The 16095-nt window shown below is 36.1% G+C and overlaps 2 protein-coding genes across 6 annotated transcripts in view; both read left to right on the top strand.

The window, feature by feature from the left end:
* CCDC112 (coiled-coil domain containing 112) overlaps positions 1 to 8388 on the top strand; it is a 78446-nt gene extending 70058 nt beyond the window's left edge. For 2 of the 3 annotated variants that reach the window (XM_037167071.2, XM_037167069.2), the window contains 6 exons: positions 394 to 469; positions 868 to 1258; positions 4576 to 4986; positions 6502 to 6597; positions 7299 to 7417; positions 7774 to 8386. In XM_037167071.2, the coding sequence (XP_037022966.2) occupies positions 394 to 469; positions 868 to 1258; positions 4576 to 4986; positions 6502 to 6597; positions 7299 to 7417; positions 7774 to 7804 (1124 nt within the window). In that variant the 3' untranslated portion in view covers positions 7805 to 8386. Of the gene's footprint in view, positions 1 to 393; positions 470 to 867; positions 1259 to 4575; positions 4987 to 6501; positions 6598 to 7298; positions 7418 to 7773 lie in introns of all 3 variants that reach the window. The other variant, XM_037167070.2, reaches the window with a different exon arrangement.
* Positions 8389 to 11624: 3236 nt separating this feature from the next.
* PGGT1B (protein geranylgeranyltransferase type I subunit beta) overlaps positions 11625 to 16095 on the top strand; it is a 57347-nt gene continuing 52876 nt past the window's right edge. Inside the window, exon 1 of one of the 3 annotated variants that reach the window (XM_037167052.2) lies at positions 11625 to 11773. In XM_037167052.2, coding sequence (XP_037022947.2) covers positions 11634 to 11773 — 140 coding nt within the window. In that variant the 5' untranslated portion in view covers positions 11625 to 11633. The remainder of the gene's footprint in view (positions 11774 to 16095) is intronic. The other 2 variants (XM_037167053.2, XM_037167054.2) reach the window with 2 other exon arrangements.

Below are 16095 nucleotides of genomic sequence, written 5' to 3'. Positions count from 1 at the left end.
GAACAGATGACAGCTAGTAAGGGGATGTTAGGGGGTAGAGAGACTAAGGAAAAAGGAAAAAGGACTCATGGACATGGACAATAGAGTGGTGATTACTGGGGGGGGGAGGTATAAGGGTACTAAATGGTAATGGAAAAATACAATAAAGATTAAATCAAAAAATAAAAAGAAAAAAACATTTTTGGAAAATAATAATGATGTAATAATATGTATACATAGGGAAAAATTTGCAGTAAAAATTTAGAACCATAAAAATTCTCTTTTTAGAAGCACATTTTTCTTATTCTTTGGGCTAAGAAAGGTTTTTAAATTAAGAGAACATTCCATTTTTTCCCCAATTTAACTGTTAGTCATTCCAAAATGATGTAATATAATTTTTCTTTTTTTTTACAGTTGTTGAAAAGCTAAGAGAAATGATGGAAGAAATTGAAAATGCAATTAATACTTTTAAAGAAGAACAGAGACTGATGTATGTTTTAAACACATTTTAATATAAAATTATTGATCTGTATATATTTCCAATAAATTTCCACTGGGTTGTTATATCTAAACCATTTTATTATTATGTATTTAGTATTAGTTTTATGCAAATGCAGCGTAAACATTTTTCTTCTTTTGTTTTAGGTTTTAGATTGTTTTTTGTGTTTAAAGTAAATTTTCATTTATGTATGGGCACTATAAAATCTCAAATAAGAATTTGAAAGATTGTTTTATTTTCTAAGGAAACTCAAGACTTAAATTTATAAACATAAATAATGTTAAGTGGGGAAGATGACACGAAAAGAGCAATAATTTAAGTCAGAGGAAAATAGAGTTAATATGGATTGGTTTATATCTTATTATTCAACTCTATTTTTGAAATTTTAGATATGAAGAGCTTATTAAAGAAGAGAAAACAACTAAAAATGAATTGAGCACCATATCAAGAAAAATTGACACATGGGCTTTGGGTAGTTCAGAAACAGAGGAAGCTTTCATGGTAATGTCAAGCAAAGTTCCTGTAGACAAAGTAATACCAAGTACTCTTCCTGAAGAAGTGGTAGATTTTGAAAAATTCCTTCAGCATACAGGAGGTCGACAAGGGGGCTGGGATGATTTTGATCACCAGAACTTTGTAAAGGTGAGAAACAAACATAAAGGGAAGCCAACATTTATGGGAGAAGTTCTAGAACACCTTCCTGGAAGAACGCAAGATGAGGTTCAACAGCATGAGAAATGGTATCAAAAATTTCTGGCCCTAGAGGAAAGGAAAAAAGAGGTAATAATAATTATGATAGCCATTGTTTGTTGTATATTTCTGTGTTCTAGGTACTGTGCTAAATTCTTTCATGTTTATTAACTTTACAACTCCATGAGGTATATTGCAGTTTCTACCACCCCCTCCCCCCAATCTTATAGAAGGTGATACAGGCATTGAGAAGTTAAGTAACTTTATTTAACTAATGGAACTATGGTTTGACTTTCTCAAGGCTAACATTTCTACCCCAAGAAATAATACAATGGCCCAGAAGACTTCTGACTATGGGCAAAATCCCATGTGTCCACCAGAAATGTGGGAAATCCAGATCTTTCCAGGCTTTTGATGAAAGGCATCTTACCAGCAAAGGCCACATGGTTTTCAATAAGAAATACAGAGGCAGCAGGAAAATTCTTTGACTCTTAAAAGTTTCATTGAGGTTTAGAACTTCAGCCTCATTGCTTATTTGAAAAGACTCAAATGTTGACTACCCCAGAGAAAAGAGTAACTGTTAAGTGTAGCAAATATCTAAAAAGTTCCATTTTCACAAAAATATTTTTATGGCTTTGGTTTAGTTAGGACTTCTCAATCTTGCCACAGCCCACAGAGCTCCCCCAGCCACCAAGGATGAGAATAAGTCTACCAAGACTTGATCTACTTGGGGAGGAAAGGCTGACAAGTCCCTCAGGAGAAAGGTGTCAAGCCTCTCACTCAGCTTTTATTGACTTTAGCTTGCATATCAAAGAAAGAAGGTATGGTTTACAGATAATATTTCTGGGATCACAGGGGTCCTTTTGAGTTAGGGTCTGGAAGACAGGGTAACTCCACTCGGCTGTAAAACCGTGGGAAACAAACTTATTTTGTGCTTCGACCATTAACATTTAAATTGAGGACATTCTTAGCAAAGCAGGTTTCACAGGACTTTATGCATTCTTTCTTAGGCCTGATCACCCCTTGCCAGGAACCACTGGTTCTGGCACAGGGCTACACCCCCCTTCAGCATTGTTTCAGGTCTGAATCAGGCTGGGGAAGCAAGGCAACCAAGAGATTAGGAGAATTTTTACAGATAGAATGAGGACTTAGGCTGTGATAAAGCCAAGGGGTGAGGGTCTTTTGTCCCTCCTCCACAATCCCCTGAGTCCTTCCCTGATGGCCCCTTTGCAACTGTGCCTGTCTTGGGTTGTTCCTTTCTTGAGGAATATTACCCATCATTGACTATCCAGCCATTCTCCAGGGGCCAAGCACTGTGAAGTAAAGAGGGCAGAGGCTGGGCCCCTGCCGGGAAGATAAGTTTTGTCTCCTTTGTGGCTTATAGTCCCAAGGTCCTTTAGCTGTGGAGCTCTTTTGCCTTTCAGCACAGTTACAGCTCCTGAAACCAGGCAGGGCGGTTCCCAACAGTTCCATTTTCACAATATTTTTCTGGCTTTGGTTTAGTTAGGATTTCTTGATCTTGGCACAGTTGACTCTTTGGGCTACGTAATTCTTTGCTGTAATTGCTGTGATGTGCATTGCAGGATGATTAGCAACATTCTTGGCTTCCACCCACTAGATGCTTGTAACACTCCCTTAGTTGTGATTATCAGAAATGTCTCCAGACATTGCCAAATATCCCTACAGGGCAAAAATTGCCCCTGGTTGTGAACCATAGCTTTAGATACTTGAACTCGGAGTCACATTTTTTTTTGTAGACTTCAGGTATTTTAAACCTCAGCTTACTTGAGGTAACAACAAAAGTATGACTGTTCAACAGATGACATACCTACAGAGCATCAAAGAAATACTGATTCCATGTTTAGTCTAAATTTATACAGGAAATAATAAATTGTTTCATCTCCCCTAAATCAGTTAAGTATAGGAAGATTGAAATTTGGAACTTTAAGAAAAATTTTGAAAAAAAAAGTCATTTTTAAAGACTCAAAATAACAAGCTGTTAGGAATTATTTGGGCCTTTTTTCTGGATACTGAAAACATGGGGTCTCTGGCCCAGCAAAGTGGTTTATGGACTAGCAAAATTAGCATCATCTGGGAACTTACTAGAACTCACCAGGCCCTAATCCAAGCTCTGGAGATGGGGCCCAGGAATGTATTTTAACAAGTCCTGTAGGTTATTCTGTTATAGGCTAAAGTTTGAGAAAAACCTCTAGGGAAAAAGAATAGACACAGTGCTTCATGTAATAAAGGTAAAGCACCTTGATTCTAGCATACTCTTCTTGTTCCCAACCACTGTTTTCTGATATTTGATGATTGACTAAATGGTAGAGGTGAGGTAGGAGGGGCTATGAAAATCAAGGTGCCATTTACTGAAGTAGAGCATTTTGGAGGAAGAGAAAGAAATTTTAAGGAAAGCATCAGACACGTAGTTTTAAATCTAAGATTCTGAGTAGGAGATTTATCATTTCTATCTTCATTTGCCTAAATAAAGATACTTATTTTCAGACATGGCCTGAACTTTCCCTGATATTCCTATGCATTGCCACTTGAGTAGCACTGTACTAGATGGCATTTGGTATTACTTTAATCATCTGTGATTCCTATCACATTGCCTTGTGTAGAGTATACATACAATAAGGATTTATTGAATGAATGATATACCATGAGGAAAGATGAGGGGAACATTTTACTGACTTGAGGGTAAAGAAATTCAGTGGATGTATACTTCATGGCATAGAGAAGGCTGCTAGTATTTTAAATAATCTTTACATACTCTATGTAAATTAAGCTAATTTGCTTTTTTTTTTAACACTCACAAAAGCACTACCTGCCAGTCACTGACTCATTTTAATCTTTGCAATATCTTTGCTTAAAGAGGTACTACCTACCACTTACAGATGAGCAAAATGAAGACAGGGTACTTCAGGCACTCATCCAAGGTCACACCTAGTAAATGGCAAAGCCACGATTTGATCCTGAATATCCTGGCTTCAGAACCTATGTTCTTAACCATGCCGCTTTTAATTCCTCTTCTGATACTTGAAGAGTCACTGCGAAAGGATTCTAAGCTTAGAGGATTTGGATGTGAGATGATAGAGGAAAAGGGTGTTTCCCATGCACACAAGCAAATGAGGTGCAGTCCTTAGGCACCTGGGGATGAAGAAAGGAAGAGGAAGGCCAAAGGCATAAATCATTCAGTTTTTAAGACACATCAGTTTTTTAAAATGGAAGTAGAAAAAGTACACTTGTTAAAAACAAACAAAAATAACAAAAAGCACTAGGAAACTGAAGCAACCAGCATCCTGCAATCAATATTCTTTCTAGAAAGATGGACTTGAGGTTGTATTTTAAAGTGCTGTTGGTTATTAAAAATATTTTTCCTTTGCTCTGTTTTCTTCACCAATTAGTCTATTCAGAATTGGAAAGCTAAAAAGCAGCAAAAAAAAGAGCAAATTTTCAAGTTAAAGGAAAAAGCAGAGAACATACCTATGCTTTTTCATAACAAACAAGAAGATAATCAAAAGCAAAAAGAAGAACAAAGAAAGAAGAAATTGGCAGTGGAAGCTTGGAAAAAACAGAAAAGTATAGAAATGTCAATGAAATATGCTTCCCAGTTAAAAGAAGAGGAAGAGAAAGAGAAAAGGCAACAGAAAGAACGCCAACGCCAGTTTAAACTGAAATTACTACTAGAAAACTACACCCAGCAGAAAAAAGAACGGGAAGAATTTTTAAGACTGGAAAAGGAGAAAAGAGAAAAAACAGAAAAGACAGAAAAAAGGAAAATTGCTGCTGATGAAATTTCCAGATTTCAAGAAAGAGTAAGTAAATATATTTCCTAAATAATTTGTGATGCTGCACATAGAGGTATTGCTTCCAAATTCAGTTCAGGAAAAGTTGAGTACTTCTGGTATGTTAGGCTTGTACTTACCAAGATGAATAAGCCATGCTCCTTCATTTCTGGTAGATTATAGTTCAGTGGGAAAGATGTGCAAATAGATTTCTGTGTAATGTGGCAGATAGTGTAGTGATTGAGGTGTGACAGAATTTTAGGAGGTGAATATGTAGGGAAGGAAGCTTACCATAGCCATTAGTATCAGATGGAAGGGATACTTGAGTCTTGAAGAAGAAAGGAGTGTAACAGTGCTTTGTGGGGGAAGCTCATTCTTAGGACATCAAGTAGATGGGAACCAGTAGGAGACAAGACTGGAAAGGTAGCAAAGGCCAGGTCATGAATGTGTTCTTTTTGCCAAACTATCTTTTCCTGACAGGCGATTTTCTTACTTGTTCATTGTCCATCTTCCACCATAATAGAAGCTTCATGAGGGCAGAGGTTTTGTCCCCTTGTTCATTCTTGTACCTTATATAGAAGGAATATAAGGCTATTAAAGGAATCAAGGGTATTTCTGAGAGGTAGGACTATGAGTGATTTTAAGCAAATATGTATAAGAAATATGCCAATCAGAGAAAGAGATTATAATCTTATCAGACAAAGTGGAATTCAGTCTAAAGAGCATTAAAAAGACAAGGAATTTTACTTTAAAATGAAAAAGGGTACAAATGAATTATAGCTGTTATGAATATAACTGCTATGAAGTGATATATGCATCAAAATACATAGCAACAATATGCATAAAGTAAAAAGCAGGGGAAGTACAAAAAATAGAAACATTATTAGTGGAATTTCTTTTAGTCTCTATTAAAAAAAACTCCCTAAATAACAAAATACCCCTTTCCCCCCAAAAGCAAGTAGGCCACATAATAAAAGACATAGAAAAAAGAAAAACTGTGAAATAAAAACTATGAGAGATCTAAAACCAGACATACCTGTATCGATAAGTGAAAGTACACTTAATTCTCCTATTAAAAGGAGTTTTAGCTTGAACATAAAATAAGAGACATTGAAAAGAAAGGGATTCTAAAAGGATGTGCATGTATATTTATATTCAAAGAAAGTGAAGCTTTTACTACTGTTGGAAAAGGTCAATATTGAAGGAATGTTAATATTTAAGGTGATTTTATTTTACTTCCAAGCCAGAAAGTAAAATAACAAATTCTAGTTATTTTATTTCTTTTTTTTTAAAAGATTTTGTTTATTTATTTTTAGAGAGAGTAGAAGGGAAGAAGGGAGGGAGAAAGAGAAGGAATGAAACATTGATCCATTGCTTCTCGCTGGCCCCTGAGGGACCTGGCCTGCAACCCAGGCACGTGCGCCAACTGGGAATCGAACCTGTGACCTCTCAGTTTGCAGGATAGCACCCAACCCAGTAAGCCACACCAGTCAGGACTTGTACTTTCATAATGTTATCTTTTTTTTGTTGGTGTATGTTTTTTAGGATTTACATAAACTTGAATTGAAAATTCTTGATAGACAGACAAAGGAAGATAAAAAGGCAGAAAAACAAAGAAGACTGGCAAAATTAAAGGAAAAGGTACTCAGTACTCAGATTAATTTATTTTTATTGTTATTATCCTAATTCCTTGATTTGCAAGAATACAAACATCAATTTTTTTACATCCAGCTTCATTTCTGTATCATCATCTTTAAAATTTATACTTACTGACACAAGTATAGCTTAGTACAATTTAAGCAACTATTGTTTCAATTCTACCATTTCACATTATAAGCACCTCATTTTCTTTTATCTTAAATTAATTATCTCTTTCTACTCTGTTCTTTTCTTCATTGTTTCTGTATAAACCTCTCTTTTAGACCAGTAGCATTGCTGAATCTCAGTGGGTGATACTCATAGCTAAAGATGTTGGTGACTCGTGGGTAAACGAAGAACTGGCTAGTTGTTATTTACCCTAAGTTTATTGTCTGGTCGTGCCACTATCACACTTTGCTGAGTCATATTTTCCTCATAATAGAAATTGAATAAAATAATAGAACTGGAAAAAATAAGCTAAAGTAACAGTTTATTAATAGGCTATGTAGTCCAAATTTTATTTTAGCTATATGAACATATTGAAAAGTTTGCTGAAGAGGTTGTTAACAGTTTTATTATTTAGTTCAAATCAGATATTTTTCTTAAACTGCTGTCTTATTAAGATCCTTACTACAGATTTTACTAAAAAATACAAACAATATTTCAGGTAAATTAACTGGCACTCATTTTACTTCTCATTACAGGTTGAAAACAATGTTAGCAGAGACCCCTCGAGGCTTTACAAACCTACCAAAGGTTGGGAAGAACGGACTAAAAAGATAGGGCCAACAGCCTCTGGGCCTCTTCTGCGTATCCCACACAGGTATAAAGGAGTTAGAATGGGTGTCCACTTTAGGATAATTTAATAACTGCATGTTTACATTTTATGCAACTTCCGTATGTATATTATATTTAATAGGGAAAGGTTGATAAAACAAATCTGTATACATTTTTAAAAGTTCACATTTAATGGGCACAACTTACTCAGGAGTTGGCCCACATCTATTCGGATGTGTACTTTTCGCTTCTTTCATATCAACCCACAGCCTAGCCTCTTTATCTAATAACTTGAGTAAAAGTTGCTTTATAAAAAAATAAAATAAAAGTTAACATTTAATCAGTTAAGATTTTTTAAAAATTCCCATGTATTTATAATTGCTCTTTTCTTCTTCTCCTTAGGGCTATTCCAACCTGGAGACAAGGAGTTTAGAAAAGAATATGAAATAATGAAATTGTTATTCAGTTGATGAGAATGTTAGCATATTCAACTATAACAGGACAGAGTGCTAACCATGTTTTTTAAATATCACTAGCCCAGACAGATTGATTATTGTGTTGTGTGTGAATTGACAGTCATTAAGTTCCAAGTGGTATTGTTATTAGTATTTCCTGTTTATACTAAGAGGGTATTTAATGTGTATGTTGGCCTATTATTGACGTAAAAGTTTTTTTAATGAGCTTATGTTACAAACAGTATTTCATTTAAAATACTGAGAACACTTCAAAGATATTTTGATCTTGTCATGGCACAGCAAAATAAATTGGGACAATCACAGAGTGACATTTTTCAAACCAAAATTTTGTAACATTTATATTTTGGAGGTAAGTTAGCTTGAGTAACAAAAATGTATGGTTTTTTTTTTGTTTCAGTTATGAAATAAGTTAGTACTTTTTCTAAGTTTACAAATTGGTAGTTTGTCAGTTACTAGATTTTTGTGTAATAAATACTTTGTATTTGTTTGAAGCATGCTTGGTTTTATATAAAGAATATTAATTTTAAAAATATGCCTCACACCTGACATCTCATATCTGCTCTGTTATTTGTATTGTTGATAAAAATCTTTTTGGTTTCCTTTAGCTTTTTCAAATTTTCCTCCAGCCTTTCTGGACTTTACATATTTATAAAATTGTTGTTTCTTTCACATCTTCCTGGCTGATTCAGTTTTCTTCTTCTCTTTGTCTCAATATACTTGGTTAAAAGAGTTAGTTTAAAAATGTCCAAACTTTTGTGCATGAAAACAATATAACAATTTGACTCAACTTTTCATATGATAAAATCTTAGTTCCCTACTTTAATTAGTTCTCATCTTATAGGAAAATTATCACAGCCATAATAACATAGGAAACTTATTTCCTACGACTTTTATTTTAGAGTATCTTTAATTATAATTTGATAGATTTAGGCCCGATGATTCAGGAATTTACTATGAGTAATGGTCAAAACCTCTTTATTTTACACTTACTATTCAAAGTAGACATAATTTCAAAGGAAACTGAACTCTAATTGTACAGTTATTGGTTCAAAATAGGAGAATTAACATAAAACATCCTTAATCAGGAATGCCCATTTTGCAGTACTCATTTCCCATGACTTTTTAAAATTATTTGAGGCCATTTAGAAGTAAAATATATGATAGGACAAGGGAATCTAAAAATAGAACTGAACAGCTAGAAGATACAGAACAGGGTAGGTTTTTATGTGCTGCTTACTAACACGTTGCTCTGTTTTGTACACAAATGCAGCTTTCAGTTTCCTGTATCTAAGGTAAGCATACCAGGAATATGATTCTTACAGGGTTTTTTGTTTATTTTTATTTTGTTTTTTAATAAAAGAAGGTGTGGATGTTTCTTTGAAGGAACTCATCCTTCTACCTGAATCTGAAATAAATGGGGAATTTGTGATATAGATCCTTTATATAGACTATGCAGAATAAACATAATATAAATGTCTTCAGTTACAAGCTTATAGAAGAGATGCCAAATAAGCACTTCTTATAGTGGTTCTAGAAGTATGTTAAGACATTTAGCCCTGGCTGGTGTAGCTCAGTGGATTGAGCATGGGCTTTGAACCACGAGGTTGCCAGTTCAATTCCCAGTCAGGGCACATGCCAGGGTTGCAGGTCAGATCCCCAGTACGGGTTGCACAAGAGGCAACCACACATTTATGTTTCTCTCCCTCTCTCTTCTAGAAATGAATTTCTCTCTAGAAATGAATAAATAAAAATTTTTTTAAAAGTATATTAAGACACTCAGGAAAAAATACTAAAAATGTTATAAAGTACCTGTAATTCCACCACCCCCTAGTAACTTTTTTCAAGAGTATGCTTACATACAGTGGTACCTTGGTGCTTATCTTTAATTCATTCTGGAGCTCATGAGGAGCGCCGAAACCAATGAGAACCAAGTAAGCAATGAGTGATGAAGCATTTTCTCTTATGGGGCGACATCGTGACTCATACAAGTGGTAGCAAGTGCAATGAGTCCCAATCAAGCACCGAGTGCTGAAACAATTTTTTCTCATCTCAGTGGGACGTTGAGATGAGTACTGAGGTATGACTTTTTCCACTTCACAGGCTGGCACTCATTCCACTGATCCATGCCAGTCACACCTGACTGTATTTTTATATAGACTGCATTTCAGTTACTATATTGTAAGCACTTAATGTTATAGTACACATATTTTCCTATCTTTCTACATAACTCAAACATCATCACTTAATGGCTAAATAAGATTCCATAAATGGATGTTTTGTCATTCTCATACTTTGAAGACTTGAGCTATTTATACTTTAGCTAATAACGTAGAGTGACATTTTATGCAGGGGTTAGATTCTGTCATGCGTATGTCAAAAACGTTTTATGATCAAAATCACCCACAAAAAAAAACCTTTTGTTTACCTAGGGGTATATTATATTATTTCTCAATGAGTCCATCATAGAAATATCTCCTCCAGATTTGGATCGGATTGCTCCAGATTTGGATCAGATTGCTGGTTCTTGAGCTGAGAATCAGATGAAATATTTGACTGACTTTTAAGGGCCAAGTTGAATAGGGTTCTCTTTCTGAGCACACACAGTGTGCAGAGTTGATTCTATTTATATATATAGTAAGTTAAATGCATGTGATATGATTCCACTTTGAACATCTTCAGATCTTCAGACATGTGGTGATGTGTGTGTGAGAGACATCTTAATTGTAATAATGTATTGAAAACTACTCTGATTGGGCATACCTGAGGGCAGAGATTATGGCCTCCATACTTGTAAGAATCACCAAGGACAGCCCTCTGCCATTTGATAATGCAGTATTTGTTAAAGATACACAGGATAAACTGTGAATAAGATAAGTAGTACCTAAAATTATATAAGGCACTTTGGATTGCCGAATAAATATAACTCCAATACACATGGTACATTTTTAAAGAAATACTTTCTAAGGAAACAATTAAAAGTATACCCAAACTTCTATTACTTCAATTGATTTCTTTTTAACTATTTTAGGCCTGATCCTTGAGTGGATTTTTTCCCCTCAAAATTTCCATGTGAAGTTTTATAGGGAACATGGCTGAAGCAACTTATAGCCCTCTTTTTGAACAAATAGCGAGAAACGTGTTACTTCTTTTTGTGTGTGTGTGTGTGTGTGTGTGTATGGGTAGTTGGAGAACATCTGGAACTTACTTGCTGTTGCAAATTAATAAAAGTGATGCTGGAGTCAAAACACTGACTCAAGCAGAGTACGTTCGGAAGACTAGTGGAAGACAAGGGAGACGAACAGCCAGATGTGCGAACGTATGTGTGTAGAGTGCACTTGGATACATCTTAGAGTGACTTCTGATATTCTGGAGAGGACTGGGAACGACTCAACTTTTATAGTGTCAATAATTATTTAATAAACGTTTATTTTCATAACTTGATTTGTAGTTTAGTTTCCGTATCCATTCAGGTTAAAACTGTGGCCTCCCCCAAAGTGAGTGTATTGGAAAATTTATACTGAGTCATTCCTGTTTTTATATACCATATCACGTTCTTTAGGTCCTTCATCTTCTCAAAGCTAACTTAAAACATTGTGCTCCCTCCCTAATATCGAAGGAGTAGAAAAAGTTTGGTTGTGCGTCACCTAGAACGAAACCGGGGCGACAGAGTGCTGTGCGAGACTACCCGTAGACAGTACAGCATTGCCTTAGGTTCTCCGGTAGGGGTTACTTTGTACTGCTCGCCAATTTCTTCCGGGTCACGGCAGACGGCGCTTCCGGAGCAGCATGGCGGCCACGGAGGACGAGCGGCTGGTTGGGGACTGTGAGGGAGAGCGTCTAGATTTTCTGCGGGATCGGCACGTGCGGTTCTTCCAGCGCTGTCTCCAGGTTTTGCCGGAGCGGTATTCTTCGCTCGAGACCAGCAGGTAACTGGTGACCACAGTCAGTAGGGCCGTCCCGGGGCCCGGGCCTCAGCCAAAAGGAGCCCTGGAGCCCTATTGCTAACTAGGCGCTCGCAGGGGGCTGCGACGCCGCCCGTCGCCCACTCGGCACAGCCCGGTCCCTTTCCTCTCCCGCGGGCCTGTGGTCGCTCACTTCCCTTCGAAGTACGGCGGAAGGGTTTTAGAACTGTAAGTTTAGGGATTTTGGAATCACCAGTTTCCGCCTTTTTCACTTCCTATTTTTCTTGTCAACTTTGAGTTCCTTTTTACCCCGTCTTTCCGGCCTCATAACTTTCCAGTATAAACGGAAAAAGAGAAATTTGTCATCGTATTTTAAATAAACAGTCTCTCCTGTGTTTCCCTTTCCTAATTCATTGACTTTTTTTTTAAATCGAAGTAACATTGGTTAATAACATGCAGATATCAGGTTACAACATTCTAATTCGGTTCCTGTATAGGTTATTGCGTGTTCATCACTAAAGTCTTTTTTCCCTTTATTATATATTGGACTCATTAATTCTTAATTGAGTGACTGTATTGTGTTTGATGTATAGGAGCAGAAGGGATCTTCTGGGGTTTGAATAGAAATTAACTTTCCAGGAACTATAAATCTATAGAAGATTGGCAAAGGAATTATGTTGCATGAAGCAGTCTGGTAAAGTGTATTTGCAAAAGCCTTGTAAGTCGGAGGTGGCTGAGGAGTGTGATCTGGCAGAAGCTAAGAAACTATGAATTAATCATTCAGAGTAAAAGTCTGGGGATGAGAAGAACGAAAGGAGGAGGCAGTCTTTGCTCTGCATTGCTGTGTTTAGAAGTGAGACTCCAAAGCTGCATGGGACTAGCTGGGAAGAAAAAGCAGGTTGTTTTCTCCACATTTTTTGAACTCAGAGTCTGTGGTGTATTTTGAACACTGCGCGACTGGGTTCATTTTGGAAGTTTTATAGAATACTTCTGCGTACTTGTTCAAGAAATGTTTATTATGTTAGGTGCTGGAGCACAGCTGACCAAGACAAGTAGTTTCAGTAGGGTCAATGCTGTTTGTTTAGGGCTCATAGGAGCATATGGGAAAGGCAGGTACCTAATCCACATTTCTTTAGAGATGCCTTTCCTAATCACCTTTTGCAAAAGACACCACTTCCAGTCACCACCCAAAATTATATATTCATTGGCTTGCTTTTTAGTATATTTTTTTCCATAGTGGATTGTAAACCTCACAAAGGCAGAGTCTTTGTGTACCCTGTGTGTTTCTGTACCACTCGGGTTGCCCTGTCCAATGTGGTAGCCATAAGCCACATTTGGCTATTTAAATTTGAATTAGTTAAAATTAAATCAAATTAAAAACCCAGTTCTGTTTGCAGTAGCCACCATAGTACATGTGCTCTGTCACCACACTGACCAATGGCTTTTGTTTCTATTTCAGTATTTCCATCATCTCAGAAAGTTTTATTGGACAGCACTGTACTGGCACATTGAACAGTATTTAGCATATTAAGTAAATATTTGTTGAATAATGTGAGCTGAGCCCTGAAAGATGGAAAATATGCTTGTTTAAAAAAAAACATTATTTATATGCCTTTCTCTGTCCATAGGTATTGATTGACTAGCACAGCCCATGCCTAGACTTAAGATTTCTATTTATATAACATTAAGCAATGTTACCTCAATAAATTCAATTTAAGAAAAAGTTCCAAAATTGTATGATATGAGATGTTAAGAAATATTTTAATAAATCACATTTGTGTTTTAATGAGATTAATTTTATGTGGATTAAAAAATTTTTCATTCTGTTGTGATTGTTGAACTTTGCTTATAGCTATTATAGGTCTGTGATTGCATTTTCAAAATACAGGTGTGTTTGACTGGTCTGTTCCTTAAAATTTCAGCATGGACAAAACCGTATAGACTAATGGATATTGGCAGGAAACCGTAATCCTGGTCACAGCATAAGTAAAACAGCAAAATTGTTTAAACAACTCATGTAATAATTGACTTAATAACATTAATATAATTTTGGGACCAGGCATTACATATTAGGTAATAGATATGTTACATTAGCAAAGAGATATTACATCTTTTGTGTTTGTTACTTGAATAGAATTTTTAAAAACCACTTTTGGTTTCTTAAGTTTCAGTAACACATTTAAGATAATTTGTACCTATCAGTTTTTGTACTGATTTTTTAAAGTTTTTCAGTTTTCTTATTTACAGTCTTTACAGGATCCTTAGTTTACATTGGTTTTTTGTGGTGTATGTGATTCATAATTGACTTGAAGATACTTGTGAAGAAGCTCCAACCTTTTAAGCAAAAATGATAGTCACAAATTTCTACTAATACTAGAGTTTCAAGGAAAACAGTGCATTGACAAAGACATGATTGTTACCCAATACCACAGTTCAATTCTACAGGCATTTATTGAGTGCCTACTGTGTGCGTGGGAATGGGGATATGGTATTAAACCAGTAATTCAGGTGTTCCTGTGTTCCTTCCTTTTTATTGATAGATATGAAAAGTTGATTCTTAAGAAGACTAAAATTTGATTTTATTTTCTGACCCACCAGTTTAAAAAAATTCTTTCATTTCCCTGTTTCCTTTAGACTGACTAATAGGAATAATTTTTACTTTTCTAATAATGGCTTTATGAAAATTCAAATGTATATTGTTGTTTCACTTGAGGATTTTCTTTATCAGCTTTGAAAAGTGGTAGTTACTAGTTACCTCAAGGGAATAGTAAACTGTGGATTGTGAGCTTTGTCAATTAACAGGTTTCTTATGGGTGGTTTAGAGAGGTTTTTTTGGTTATATGTTCTTGTTGCCATTTGTATTTAGTTAAGAGGAATTAGAGTAGGCTTTTTTCAATCGAGGAACAAAATATTGACCATGTTATGTTATTTTTACAGATTCAACTATTCAAGGAGAAGGGTTTAGATAGCTTTTATTTTACAAGATAATCTTTCTGCTTCTGATTCCTTCCATGTTCCCCTGTGCATCCTGTGTTGCAACTGTGGCTGCCAACCATCCCAAAACTATTCTGTCTTTTCATTCCCTCCCTTATCTGAAGAATATCACAATCTAGCAACATATCCCTCAAAGTATGGTGGTGATGGTGGGAGGCTCTTAATCAGTGACATCAGCATACTTACAAAATGCACGTGCCTAGGCCTGCTCCCAGATCTACATTGGATGTTGTGTGAATCTGAGAGTCTTCATTATTGTAAGCATCCTGGCTGGTTCTGATGTACAGTGAAGATTGAGATTGTTTGCCCGGTAGGAGAAACAGATTGGAATAGTGCTGCCCAGCTCTAATGTGCATATAGAATCACCTGGAATCTTTTGAAAATGTAGTTTCTGATAGCATAGGTCCAGGTGGGTTCTGAGATACAGCAGTTCTAACAAGCTGTCCAGTGATAACTGGTGTTGCAGATCTCCTGACCACAGTTTGAGTTTGTTTGCACAGTAATTGTATTCAGAGCATTCTGGAACCCCCCTGCGTAGCTCAACCAGAAGAAAGATGGGCTTAGAGATGGCTTCTTAGAAGAAGTAATCCTGGACCTAAATATTAAAGAATATTCAGTTTTTTTGTGTATGTGTGTGTATGCCAGTCCATTATAGGCAAATAGACAAAGATGATAAAGTCAGGTAAGTGAATGTTGAGCAGAGAAACTTCAGTCAGTTCTCTAATAGTGGTTCAAAATGTAAGGCAGGTGTGGTAGGAAGTTAATCTGGAGAGGTAGACTTGGACCAGATCACAGAGAGCTTTGTGTGCCAGGTCAGGAAATTTGAACTTATTATCATGTAAGTGATGGGAAGTAGCCAATCACTGGGATCTTCCTACTTAACTACGCATTTCAAAGTAAACATTGGATTTGAGATTGGTTTTTATATTAAGTGGAGCAAGACCAGAACCAAGAGACCAATTAGGGAGCTGTTGCAGTAGTTCAGAAGCCAAGTCCTGGGGCAGTGGAAATAGGGATAAGGGAGGAATGAAGGAAAAGTGAGGAGTCCCCGTATTAAAGGATTAAAACTGCCCTGAGGTCTAGAGAAAAAGAGACAGAAGGGGCAGGTTTAGAAAGGAAGATGAGGACTTATCATATAGTTACTAAGTTTTTCCCCCCATAACTTAACCTACTTAAAGTTAGTATGCTTGTTTTATTCACTTTTGTCACAAAATCCTGTCTGTAGTAGATGTTCAGTAAATGATTTTTACTGAAAAATTATTTTGCATGTTAAATAACTCCCTCAAAAGACTCAACTTAAAAATATTTACCAGCCCTGGCTGGTGTAGCTCAGTGGATTGAGTGCGCGGGCC

This window comes from Artibeus jamaicensis, unplaced genomic scaffold (assembly GCF_021234435.1).
Source record: "Artibeus jamaicensis isolate MK-2021 breed Jamaican fruit bat unplaced genomic scaffold, CSHL_Jam_final contig_402, whole genome shotgun sequence".
Classification (NCBI taxonomy): domain Eukaryota; kingdom Metazoa; phylum Chordata; class Mammalia; order Chiroptera; family Phyllostomidae; genus Artibeus; species Artibeus jamaicensis.
This window is presented reverse-complemented; position numbering and strand designations above follow the sequence as displayed.